The sequence below is a fragment of the Chinchilla lanigera genome, unplaced genomic scaffold (genome assembly GCF_000276665.1).
Source record: "Chinchilla lanigera isolate Chin_1 unplaced genomic scaffold, ChiLan1.0 scaffold00006, whole genome shotgun sequence".
NCBI classification, from domain to species: Eukaryota; Metazoa; Chordata; class Mammalia; order Rodentia; family Chinchillidae; genus Chinchilla; species Chinchilla lanigera.
Genome location: NW_004955407.1, coordinates 40,199,290 through 40,211,937, shown reverse-complemented (window position 1 = coordinate 40,211,937; position 12,648 = coordinate 40,199,290). Strand labels below are relative to the sequence as shown.

General features: G+C 49.0%; 1 protein-coding gene across 1 annotated transcript in view; it reads left to right on the top strand.

The window, feature by feature from the left end:
• Positions 1 to 12,648, top strand: part of Dscam (Down syndrome cell adhesion molecule) — a 487,830-nt gene that overhangs the window by 261,393 nt on the left and 213,789 nt on the right. The window contains exon 8 of the mRNA XM_005375986.2: positions 239 to 514. Coding sequence (XP_005376043.2) covers positions 239 to 514 — 276 coding nt within the window. The remainder of the gene's footprint in view (positions 1 to 238; positions 515 to 12,648) is intronic.

Here is a 12,648-nt window from a genome sequence, read left to right as displayed (position 1 = left end):
AAATATCTCAATAGAAGTCATAGGTGGTGAAAGTTTTAAACATTCATTCAGTTCATTCGAAAGTAACAAAAGAAAAATGTTGCAGTAGAAAATGCCAAGTGCCTAAAATTGTATTTAACTGAAAAAGATGAGCTTACATGAAAATGATCTATGTTAATAACTAAGGAAAAGCATACCCATTTCCCCACGTGAGATGTACCCTTAAATTATTTTCAAGAGTTTCTTTATGTCTCTCCAGGGCCTGCCAGCATTCGACCAATGAAAAATATCACAGCAATAGCAGGACGGGACACATACATTCACTGTCGTGTGATTGGCTACCCGTATTACTCCATCAAATGGTACAAGAACTCTAATCTGCTTCCTTTTAACCACCGCCAGGTGGCATTTGAGAACAATGGAACTCTAAAGCTCTCGGATGTACAAAAAGAAGTTGATGAGGGCGAATACACGTGCAATGTGTTGGTTCAGCCACAGCTCTCCACCAGCCAGAGTGTCCACGTGACGGTGAAAGGTAATCCTGCCCTCCTCCCTGTGCCCACACTGATCGCCACACAGCCGCTGCCACACAGCCACTGGGAGTGGGGCCAGCGCAGACCTAGCACTGGGGCAGGATAGTTGAAGACAGAGGGAGGGCAGGTGTGTAAGGTTCGTACAACTGCATCCTCCTGCAGGTGGTTTTGCTTCCCATCCATGGGAATTCGTGGCTTGTGGTTTTTCCAGAGAACATGGGTTAGAACAACACTACCATAGAGAAAAGGATCTCGTCGCTGGCTTGTTAGCTAGTTGTCTGTCAGATCCCTTCAAACCATATATTTTGCATTTCTGAAGACGACACAAATGGAATTCTTCTAGAACCTAGCTGGAGGAGATGTTTTGGAGCAGATGAAGACTTCATTGTGGCAGAGTAGCAGCACAGAAATCTGGCTCCAAGGAACTGTGGTTTCTATCTAGGCTGGGGTCTAGGATGTGGGACCAACACAGGCAAGTGCATCCTTCCTGGGGCTCAAACCCACGCTGACACTGGGCAGCATGTGCCTCCATGTTGAATGTTCTATGCCCAGGTACCACAGTTGAACCTGGTTTGGGAGTTCATAGCCAGAAGGGCCAGGCCCCTAATGGTACAGTAATGACATGTGTCCTCTCCAGAAAAAAAATCTGTGGCTCAAGGTCAGGATGAACCTTGGAGACTGTGCAGCCCAACCCCAATCTTTGTACCTCCAAAGGCCAGGAAAGCGGCAGGTGCACCCAAGGACATGCGGCTCTAGGGGAGCAGATCCTAGGAGAACCGAGTCTTCAACTCCCAAGTCAGTTTCCTTAGCTGAATATAAAAGAAAAAATTTCAGCTTTGTAGATAATCTATATGAAGTACACCATGAAAATAGTTGTAATCATTCTAAATCTATTATAAAGCACTTCTCCAAATCTGTATAAGCAGCCTCCAGCCCTCTGAGCTGCCTACCTCAGCTGCCCAAGTAATCACCCAGGTGCAGGGGGTCTTCTTTTAATGCCCGGGTGACACGCACGATGCCTTTCCCATGGTCGCACCCAACTTCTTTCCCATAGACCTTGTTAGTCTCCTTTCTGTAGGAACACGCAAGCACACACAGAAGTAATGTACTTGTTAAGTGTTGGTGTGGAACACCTCTTATGCTTTATATCTTAGATATACCTGCGCTGAAATAGTTGGAATCTTTCTCAAATTACCACATCCCTGAGGAATTTTCTCAGATATTTACAGATTCTTGGTAAATCAGACTCGTAATAGCTCCATACAAGTTCATCTTGTGGTTGGGCTTATTTCTTTAAGCATCATTCATGGGGCATCTGCTTCAGGCTGGGTGCCAGCTACCGAGCCCTGGGGAAGCAGTGACAAGGATGGACAGGCCCCTTTCTGTCACTGAGATTTTGTTCCAATCAGTGGAAGCAAATCACATAAATCATGTAAATAAAGCAGGAAATACCCAGTAGAGCTCAGCGCTATGCATAGAATTAAAACATGGTTGCCTTTACAGATAAGTTTCAGTGGAGAACCGGAAGCCATGTTAATGATTGTTCTGACTTTGCTTTCTTAAAAGTCACCGACTATCACCCTCCTGCATGATTGTTCTACCTACACATAATTATATAACTTGGTAGGCTGATCGTTTGGAAACTAGTGATCAATGGTTGGTTCACTGAATTATGCAGCTCTTCCAAATATTAACATAATTTATTACATACTATCAAAATCGTACATTTATTAATATTATTATGATCTCCTTCAGAAGTCTTAGATATTGTCAGCTTGTCAAGCTCAGCATTGTGTCACTGGAACTGGGGACCAGGCAGGGCTGAGGGAGGATGTGCGTTGTGTCAACCTCTCAGCTCGTGGATCTTCCCAGAGAAAAGTTGCAAGGAAGTCTACAGAACGTAATTCGTACTCAGGGAGTAGCAGGTTCAGCAAGCCTGGTCACTGAGCGACGGGCACAGTACTGTCTAAACAAGGCTAACTTTTATTAGCAAGGACAGTTAACAGTCCCTTTTGTTTTCCTAGAGTACGGAGAGCGGTCAGGGGTGGTAACTAGTGACGTTTTCCAGTCACCTGGGAGTCTCCACCCAGAGGTCAGGAGCGGGAGTTTTGAACTTCTAAGTCTTAATTGGAACAGGCAAGGGCACCAGAGCGCGTTAGGGAAAGGTGAACCTCAAGGCAGTGTACACAAATAAGGCCTAACGGGGCAGGCTTGGCCATCGTGGGCCAGCTCAGGGCCTGAGAAGCCCTAGGTATGACCACGACGGCTCCACAGACACGAGGCTGCGGGTGAGGGCACAGGAGAGGGGGCTTGGTGCGCCTTTCTCAGGAAATCTTGAGGCCTCAAACTCAGGAAGCTTAGACCACCGTCTTCTGACAGAACTCTCTCCCTGGGCTCAGCTGCTGGACTTTCCTTGTGTGGATGCGCCTAGCTACCTCCCTGCTCTCCCAGGAGCAGACACAAGTTCCATAAAATTCTGTTGGTTTTTATGTATTTATTTATTTTTTCACTCGAAAGTGTGAATTTCTCACTCGCCACAAATATCGTCTATTATGATGCCAGGAGCAGCACATCCGTGTTTCTCTCTGTCGAGAAAACGTCTGCCAAACACACACGTCTGCCGCCGGGGTTTAGCCCGACACTCTCAGGAGGGGAAAGGTGGGCCTCTGTGGAAAGAGCGGTCAGTGGCTTGCAGCTCGGATGGCGAGCACCTTGCTTCTGACCGTTGTCCTGCTTGGAGGAGGGTGCTCTGCTCACCCTTCCCACTTCCTTCCACAGACCATGAGAGGGCGGGGACTCGGTAATCAATAAAAGTATCATTTTTATCAAGAGTTCTTAGGTGGAACTGGCCTTAAAAACAAACAAGCGCCTCAGAGTGTGTGGTGGTGAGCAGTGAAGTGAGGGCCTGCACTGCTCCGCTGCTGTGACCGTTCCAGGCCCCAGGCGTCTCGATCACTAACCTTACATTGGTGCAAACAATGTCTCAGGGTTAGAATGGAAAGACTTTTGTTGTTACAGAACCCCCCACATGGTCCTGGGGTCCCCAGAGATCTGTGAGCATTTCTTAAAAATGCAGATTTTGAAAATGTAGGCTCCAGGGCTAACCATTTCATTGATTTCTAACGTTTGCACATTCTAGACTCTGGAGCCAGTGACCTCCTTTATGCATTGGTCTTTGTCAGCTTTTAAGATTCATTACCTCTAGAAAATTGCCAGCAGCAGGATTATTAGATACAGTGGCACAAATATCTTAATACTGATTTTTAGGAGACACAAATTCAAGCAAAGTCCATCTGAAGTGTACATGTTTGTGTTCAAACTGTCTGGACCAGCGCACGTCAGTGGGTCAAGCTGCACCCTTTCGAAGTGGCAGAAACCAACTCAGACGAATATGGACCTAAAAGAAGACTCTGGTTTTAGGAAAGAATCAGTTAAAGGGTTTATTTTCCGGAGCCCCTTTTTAAGCACCCCAAGTGTAGTATAAAAGTTGCTGCTCCTTCCCAAGGAAAGACTCCCAAATAAAAAATGGAAAAAGCTACCTCATGCAGGGCTTGTTCCCCTTGCAGGGCAGGAAGTGTGTTGTAGAGCAGCAGGGCTGGGCTGGGCTTTGCAGGCTGTGCTTGGTGGCTGGGACCTGCTCCTTCAAGAAAGCAAGGTCTGGGCAGACACAGAGGCTGCAAGACTCAAGGGATACCTGGCGGGGGAGACGTGCAACAGAGGGGCAGATGCCATAGGCTGAGGCTGTGCCAGCAAGCAGCGAGGCCAGTGTGGCTGCAGCAGGTGGACAGAGGGGCATGGCCAGGACAAGGCCGAGGTGGCACGGCCGCACCGTGAGGGACCTTGTGGATCAGGGGACTGGGTTTCTCCTGAGTCAGCGACTTCCTCCTAAGATTTTGAACAGAGCAGCCCCGTGTCCTGGCTTGGGTGTAGGCGCCTGGGGCAAGTGCACAGCAGAGGAAGGGCCTGGGGGTGCTGGGCAGGGAGGGGGACATTGGTGTCAGAGGCACAGCGCAGGTGCTGAGCAGAGGGCAGTTTCTGGCAGTGGGTTTTTTCCTGGATACCTCTGGGAGGTCTTTGCAGCAGGATTTCCCACTGAGAGCCAGCAACAGATGCGAGGGCAGCTCGGAGGAAGCGAGGAGCCTGGCTTGTTGGGCACTGAGGTTGAAGTTTGCAGACTCGGGCACACACGAGTGGGCGCAGGGAGCAGGAAGTTGCATCCCCTCCCCGAAGACTCAGCCTCCTGCAGATTGAGAGTGTTCGAAAAATCCCAGAAATCTCCCCAGATTCCAGCAGGAAAGCTCTGCTCGCCTCACACTGTACAGAATCCAGGGAACCAAGGGAGGGGAGGGCGAGGCGGGCTGCAACCTCACCGCGTGTTCGCCAGGACCCCCTGCGCCCTGCGCCCTGCGCCCTGCTCTGCCCGGAATTCTGCAGTTAGACCTGTGGGGTGCTGTGGGCTGCACATGCGCAGACCTGTCCCTGCCTGCGCTCCTGAGCAATGCGCGGTGGCAGCAGTGTGCACAGCCTGTGGGATGTTTCAGGTAGACAGGTTACCTGGAGCCGGCCTAAAACATGTGGCAGCCTGGGAGTGGGGTCCTCCTGCAGGTGTTAGCTTTGTGCGGACAGATTCCCCAGCCCCTTAGTCAGACCCACACTGAAGCCGGGCCATCAAATATCCGAAGATAGAGTCCAGCGGAAATTCACACAAGGACTGTCTGAAATTTAAATTTGCCTTTCTAAATTTCCTAGATTGCCATGATCAATGTACAGGCTTTAAATAAAATATGTGAATGTTTAAATTAAGAAGTATTACAGTAAAGGACACAGGGCCATGCGTCCCCCTCACAATATTCCGTCCACTTCAAACATATCCTATTGAGGAGGTGGGGTCAAAACTACAGTGAGTGTTGCTACCGAACGCCACCCAATGGAAAGGCAGCTCTGAAGAATATGACATTGTGTCCTCATCCACCTTAGTCACCGGATCTGGTACCACATGACTTCCAGCTCCTCCCCAAAGTCAAAATGACCAGGCAAGAGAAATGTTTGAATTCAGGACATCGAGAAGCAGCAACAACAAAACTAAAGACCCTCAGGAAAAAGGACTCCAGAGCTGCTGCCAACAGTGGCAAGAATGACGGGATGAGGGGCTGGGGATTTAGCTCAGCGGCACAGCACCTGCATGGAAGCGCAAGGTGGGAAGTTTGATTCCCGGTACCGGAAAAAAACCAAAAACAACAAACAAACAAACAAACAAAAAGAATGATAGGATGAGTGTGTGCAAAGCCCCAGGGAGAATTTTGAGGGGATTCATGACAATGTGTCATTTGCTGTAAAAAATTTTTTAAGTGTTCATCGTGTTTTTTATCACACCAAGTGTTCAGCTTTATCTTGTTAGGCAAAGTGCAGGAACCCGAATGTAAGTAATGATGAGTATATTATATTGGAAGAGACAGGTTGGAGTTTGGGGAAAATGTTCAACCAAGGACTAGGGGCTGGAGACAGCGGGGTCTACAGGGAGCCAGAGCTCGACCCCTGCTGGCATCTGAGACTTCTGTCTGTCCCTCTTGTGTGGGTGCCTCCAGCTTTGACTAGAGTTGCTCACAGCAGCTCCCCACATGACAAGAGAGTTCACTCCAGCATTGGTGGACTCCTGTGTCCATCGACAACCAAGAAAGCAGAGAGCTGTTCCTGACCTTTCTGCAGAGGAAACTGCTCCTCGAGCCTGCACCAGGGCCAGGCTTCGGGCCAGTGCCACGGCCTCCATCTCTGGAGCCACAGAGAAGATGGAGTTACAGACAAGAGAGAAAATCTGCACAGCACACGTTCAAGCCATCTTGAGGTTGTGAGTTGGATTATGAACAGGGCGAGAGTAAGTGCAGAGTGTTTATTCATTCTTCTGATTAGAATGCACGGGCTGAAGAAAAGCCACCAAGCAGGTCAGTCCCTCGGAGAAGAAATCATAGCCAGTTGTTAAGAATCCTCCCTGAGAGAAACCGAACACAGGTATAAAAGACTATATCAGGCAGTAGGAGCCAGGCGTCGAGCCTGGGTACCACAGAACGAGGGAAGGGAGAGGTAGACAAGGAGACCTAGAGCATCACCCGGATCAGCACGAAGGCAGCGGCAGCCCCCAGGGGCGAGGCTGCTCCGAGCCCAGACGGCTCTCAGTGCAGCACCTGCAGTCAACCTGCAGACCAAGAGCTCCAGAGTCTGTAATGGGAGCTCCAGAAGGCGATTCCATCTCTCACGGTCCCAGAGTAGGAGGACGCGGCCCCCTCGAGGGGGGTTTGGCTGGAAGACTCAGCCATGGGCTGCCGAGAAGCTGGGGCTGCAGAACCTGTTAAAAGCTTTTATTTCTTAGATGCAAATTGGTTTTTGTGCACTGGGTATAGAGGGGAGCGTGCACACTTCTCTGCTTATCATTGCTTCAAAACATGTTTTCTTCTGTCTTAAGGAACATTTTCTAGGCTAGGAAGCAGCTGTTGAGCAGCTCCTCAGTCAGCGCTGAGCAGTGTCCCACCAGACTTTCCCTTGGGGGAATTTCTACTTATGTATTTATTTATTGTTAGTCCGTGTGTGCGGTCCGTGACGACCACATTCCTCGTGGGGAGCTGGTGCACGTGCATCACACAGCATCCTTCCTGGTTTCATCCCTCTTCTCCTCCTCGCCCTAACCCTCCTCCATCTCTGGGTCCCTGTCTTGGTTACTTTTCTCTCATTGCTGAGACAAAATACCCGACACCCAAAATTAAAGAGGGAAAGGTTTATTTAGCTCAGTGTTTGAGGTTTTGGTCCATAATCAGCTGGCTCCAAAGCAAGGGACCACAGCACAGGGGCAACGCTTCAAGGCGGCAGAAGACAGCAAAAGCAGCGAGAGCACAAGGGGGGAAGCTGTTGCACAAAAACCAATATCGAACCAAGTGGAAGACTTTGCACCGAGGAGTTAGAAAGCAGCTTTTATTACACTATCGGGCTGTGGGAATCAGTTCCAAATCACCAGATCATGAATCAGCTTAGAGTTCAGTTTAAATACAGTTTGCAAGCAGGAAGTGCAAAAGGCTGATGGCAGGTTCCTACATGATGGGTACATGCACTGAGCCATATGTTGTCAAGCAAATAGATTTACTTACGGAGTTGTTTATCACGAGGTAGGAACATTCGGGGAAGGAGGGGAGGGGAGGGAGCGGAGCAAGTACAGTTAGAGGGGTCCTTGACTGGGCCAGTCTGCCCCAGACATGATGTCCTTGAAGCAAGTTGGAAACAAAATATATTTTCCTAACTAAGGGAAAACACAAGCTGGACACAGTCAAGTTGGCCCAGCGCATCACCAAAGAGCAGCGGCTGAGCACAGACAGTCGGGGCTGACTGAATTTAGCAGGCTAGCTACCAGGCAGGGGGCAGGAACATAATCATGGGTCATTGATTGATTTTCAACGTTTGCTATAAAATATCTATAAGTGTGCTGTTTTGTAACTGTGCCCTTACAAAGCAAGCCTCGTTTCCTCCCTTGCACTGTGTGCACCTCTCCACCCTAGGTGGGTCCTTTACACCCACAGCATCTCGGGATGTTTACAAAGTCTTGCACAGGCTCAGGATGTTTACAAAGTCCGGACCCGGGCCCCCTGCTGAGACTTAGTTAAGCTCTAAGCTTCTCAAGTTTGACACAATGTATCCACCGTCATAGTCTCCTTCCCCTTTGGGAAAGATCTCTCTTCCTGCTTCCTGTCTTGCTTCTTTTATTTTGCTCCTTATATTCTAGGTTTCTCATCAAAGAGAATCCACACGATATTTAATCCTGTGCATGGATTTATTTCATTTAACATTACGGTCTGAAGCTGTATCCATTTTCCTACAAATGACTCGTTTATCCTTCTTTATGGCAGAGTAGTACTCCATTGTATTTAAAGGCTGCAATTTTGTTAGCCATTCATCTGTTGACGGACATTTAGGCTGCTTCCAAGACTGAGCTATTCCAAGACTGTGCTACTATAAACATGGGACTGCGTGTATCTCTGTAACATGATGCCTTTTGTTTAACTTCATGTCTTCTGTGTAAACAAGTGCAACTTCAGATACAGAAATAATAAGGGACCAGCTAGGCGCAGAGAGTGACCCTGCTCACACCTGCCTAGGACCAACCTGGTTCCTGTGTGGCAGGCAGGCCAGGGCATCCGGCTGGGGACACACGTGCATGTGTGGAACCCTAGCGGAGATAGCTCCGGTCCTGGTTGAAGATTTCCTTGGCTGCTTTCCTTCAAGACAACCCTAACTTCCAGCATTCTGTGATAATTAGACACCACTAACAGTTTCGGCTTTTGCTCAGATGTCGGAAAGGTCTTAACCAAATTGACTTCTGCACATTTAAATTTGCATTTTAAAATGCTTTGAAATGAAATATATAAATTAAGTCACACTCCAGTGGCCAAGATTGTAGTCTATCAAGACTTTTTAACAATTAATAACCTCTACCGTTTTCAATTATAGGACATTAGCAGTAGGACACTAAGAAATTAACCAGATTGCTGAAAGAGACGGAGTGCGGGCTCTCCTGTGGCTGGGAACAGAAAGAGAGTCTGCGTCTACCTCCGTGAGGGTGGCCCTGCGGCCTTCCCGTTCGCACACCGGTACTTCATTGGTGCCGTCCTAGGGCAGCGAGCACTGCACCCTAAGGAGTCTCCCCTGACATGGTGGAGGTGGGCTCGTCTGGTCCAGCACCGTCTCCGTGAACGGCAGAAACGAACCGTGTCCAGGAAGTTCTATGACTGTGAACATGTCCTGTGTGTGCGTGTGCGCGCCTTTAGATGATATTGGGAAACAGTACTATTTTTCAGTCAAGTGCTTTTCGGTAACAGTTGCAGCCCTTCTGCTTATTTTGTAGCCTGCAGTTGGAAATTTGGGGGGAAAAATCCGGAAGATGGATCTGAATAGCAAGCTCGTGGTTGAGAGTGGCCGGGCTGAAGCGGTTCTGACATGCACTGCAGTACCCAGGAGCGCAGTTTGCTGCCTTCAGACCCACAGGCAGAAATGAGAGCCAGGATCCCTTTCTTCACTGCAGCTTCACAGGCGGTTCCATGTTTAACACATCTCAGAGCTTTCTCCTTCTCAGCTTAGGTGCCACCCTGAACTCGGCGGTGCCTAATTGAAAGTATCTAATTGCCAGAGACCAGCACCAGCAGCCAAGTTAATCGGCTGCCAGGTGAAAATGTCACTGTATATTTATATTTGTACAGAACTTCGTAGTTTACGAAACACTTTGGTAGGCGTCACCCTAATTAATGCTCACGCTGGCTCCGTAATGCGGCTGGAGGTGAATCAGAGAAACAGGCCAGGAGGGAGGAGGCGGGCACCGAGCTGTGCCCTGGTGCACTCAAGGTCCTCCGACTCCGCACAGCCCTGCCCGAGGCCGGGGCAGCGCTTCCTGGGGCATCGGGCAGGCGGGGCTGGGGTGAGGACGAGGAAGACCAAGGACCCCGGAAGAGGCCATTTATTTTAATGCAATTCAAATAGATATTAATAAAGATAGAAAAAGCACTCTTCTCACCTCTCTAAAAAAAAAAAAAATTCATAACCAAATAATAAGAGAACAGGCTAATACAGTGTGTACCACAGTCTTAAGAGAAAGGCCCAAATGCTTCTCGGAGTACCAGGCATGGACAAAAAGACTTTTACAAGAGGACGCAGGTGATAGCACAGAACTGTCTTTTCACTGAACTCAGGGAAACTTGTAGTAGAAAGGAAACAAATAACACATGTAGGAAAAACATTTCTGAAACAAGTGACTTGGTAATTTGGGGGATTGTGTGAACTCCCTGCTTCCTGTTTATCTATCTTCTGTTTAGTTCTTTATTTGTACATTTATAGTTTTTTTGTACATGTCTACTTTGAGTGTCTCATAGAAATCATGTCATATTTGAGCTTGTGTGTCTGACTTATTTCACTTATGCATACATTTACCTACGAATATTTCACGTGTAACCTTCTTTATGGCGGAGGAGAGCTAGGGTGTGTGTAAATACCACCTTTTCTGTATCCATGGTCACCTCTTGATGAACATACAGTATTTACTGTTCCAAAATCTAGCTGTTCTGAGTTGTGCCGCTATAAACATGGGTGTGCATGGATCCCTGTAATATGCTGGCTCTAACTCTTTCTGGAAGATACCTATTTTACAAGTCAAGAAAGGAGCCTGTTTAGAAATTGGGCCGAGGACATTTAGGGGCCTCGTGTAAGCAGAGGCAGGAAGAGGGAGAGAGAATGAGATTCAAAGCAGAGAGGTGAAAAGGAGGAGCTGGGTGGGTTTGGCAGAGGAGGGGAGGTGAGAACCAAAGTGACCCCGGAAGTGCAGCTTGGAGGAGGGAGAGGCTGAGGCAGGAAGTGACCATGGGAGTGGGGGAAAGGCCTGGTCAGGGTCACCGTGGACGCTGACCGTGGGAACCCTGGCCTACGGAACTGGGGTAACATTGGCAGGAAAACCTACACGCAACAATGACATGACAAGGTGTGCATGTGGCAGAAAGATCCCCATTGCAGGGTGGGTTTTTAAAATGAGTGTTTACCAGTAAGTGAGGTGAGAGGGTGCTGATACTGGAAATTCAGACGGCAATCGTGAATATTCACTTTTTCGCATTTCATTCCATTTCTATGTAGTGGTTGTAGAGTAAAATTACTTTACAGAAGAACGTGAGTGATTTCCACAGCTGGCGGCTTCTTTGCAGATGACAGGGGCCTGGAGAAACATCTCCCGGCCTGTGTGCAAATGCATGGGCTCTAACACTGTTCTTACGGCGTAACAAGGCTGTGCCCTGCATGTGTGCAGCCCTGCCCCATGCTAGTGGAAGCCGTCTCCCTGCTCACCTCCCTATGCAGGGTGAATCAGGGTCCCTGGCTGTGCAGATGGGCCCAGGGATCTCTGCTCCACACTGCGCCCATCCTGGGCGTGTCCCAAGGTCCCATCTTGTCCTGTGACGTTGGGTCCAGCAGTGGGAACTGGAAGCACAGTGTGGAGCGGGTCTCCTCAATTTCCCTGGGTGAGCAGTGGGGTACTGCCTTCTTTAGCACTCTTCTTTTTTTTTTTTTTTTTTTTTTGGTTTTTCTCCGGTACCGGGAACCGAACTCACGACCTTGTGCTTGCCAGGCAGGCGCTTTTGCCGCTGAGCTAAATCCCCAGCCCGTTTAGCACTCTTCTTTAGCACCTTGACCTCTGACACCACGGGCCCCTACCCCAGTGTCACCCACGCCTACTTCGGATGTCAGCCTCTCGGCTTCCACCCTGGCCCCCGCAGCATTCACCGGGACCCAAATCCACTCACCAAAGTGCCACACCTTTCTGTCTTCCACACTGCCGCCTGTGTGCCGCGCTCACAATCTCTCGGGTCACCAGGATTGCCATGTTGTCTCTGGAAGGCACAGCCTCTCAAGGCTCCGTTGCTCATTAGGTCTCTCGTTAGTTCAAGGTGAGCAGTGTGGAACCCAGCTCCTGTTAGCTGAGGTCACCTGAGCGTGGCCATAAAACAACTATCATTTGCCAAAGTGTCACACTGAGTTTTCAACGGCCACTTTGGGAAGGGAGAGTTTGTGTTATTCATGCTGTAAGAGGAAAAAAAATAGATCTGCAGCAATGTGAAGGTCGTGGCTGACGTGTGTACCCTGAGCTGGATCACTGCTTCTGCTGGGAACTTACACTCTAGCTGTTGCTGTAATAACCTAACGTGGGTAAAGAAGGCTGAAGCAGGACACTCTCTGTGCCTGCCTTCTAGAGGCCAAGCAAGGAGCCCTGCAGTGGGGCTGTTGGAGCTGCAGAATTTGGTTCACACTGTGGCGTCATCTTCCCCTCAGACAGCCTTGCCCTGGGGTGAGCGGAAAATAAAGCAGGTACCTTTCTCCAAGAGGACAGGTCATTACATTCTGGGAACCAGCGTCTGAAATTGGTTTCCCCCAAGCAGAGGGGCAAAGGGCTGTGTAAGCTTTGTTGTGACATCAAAGGGTACAATTCTTTTATCTAGTTTGAATCAGAATTGTTGGAGAGAGAATGTTTTACTCTATTTGTTCTGCTTGCTTCCCTTGGAAAGCTCAGGGGAGGAGAGAATTAAGCTGAGGTGGGGAAGGAAGGAAGACAAAATGCCTGATCCATGGT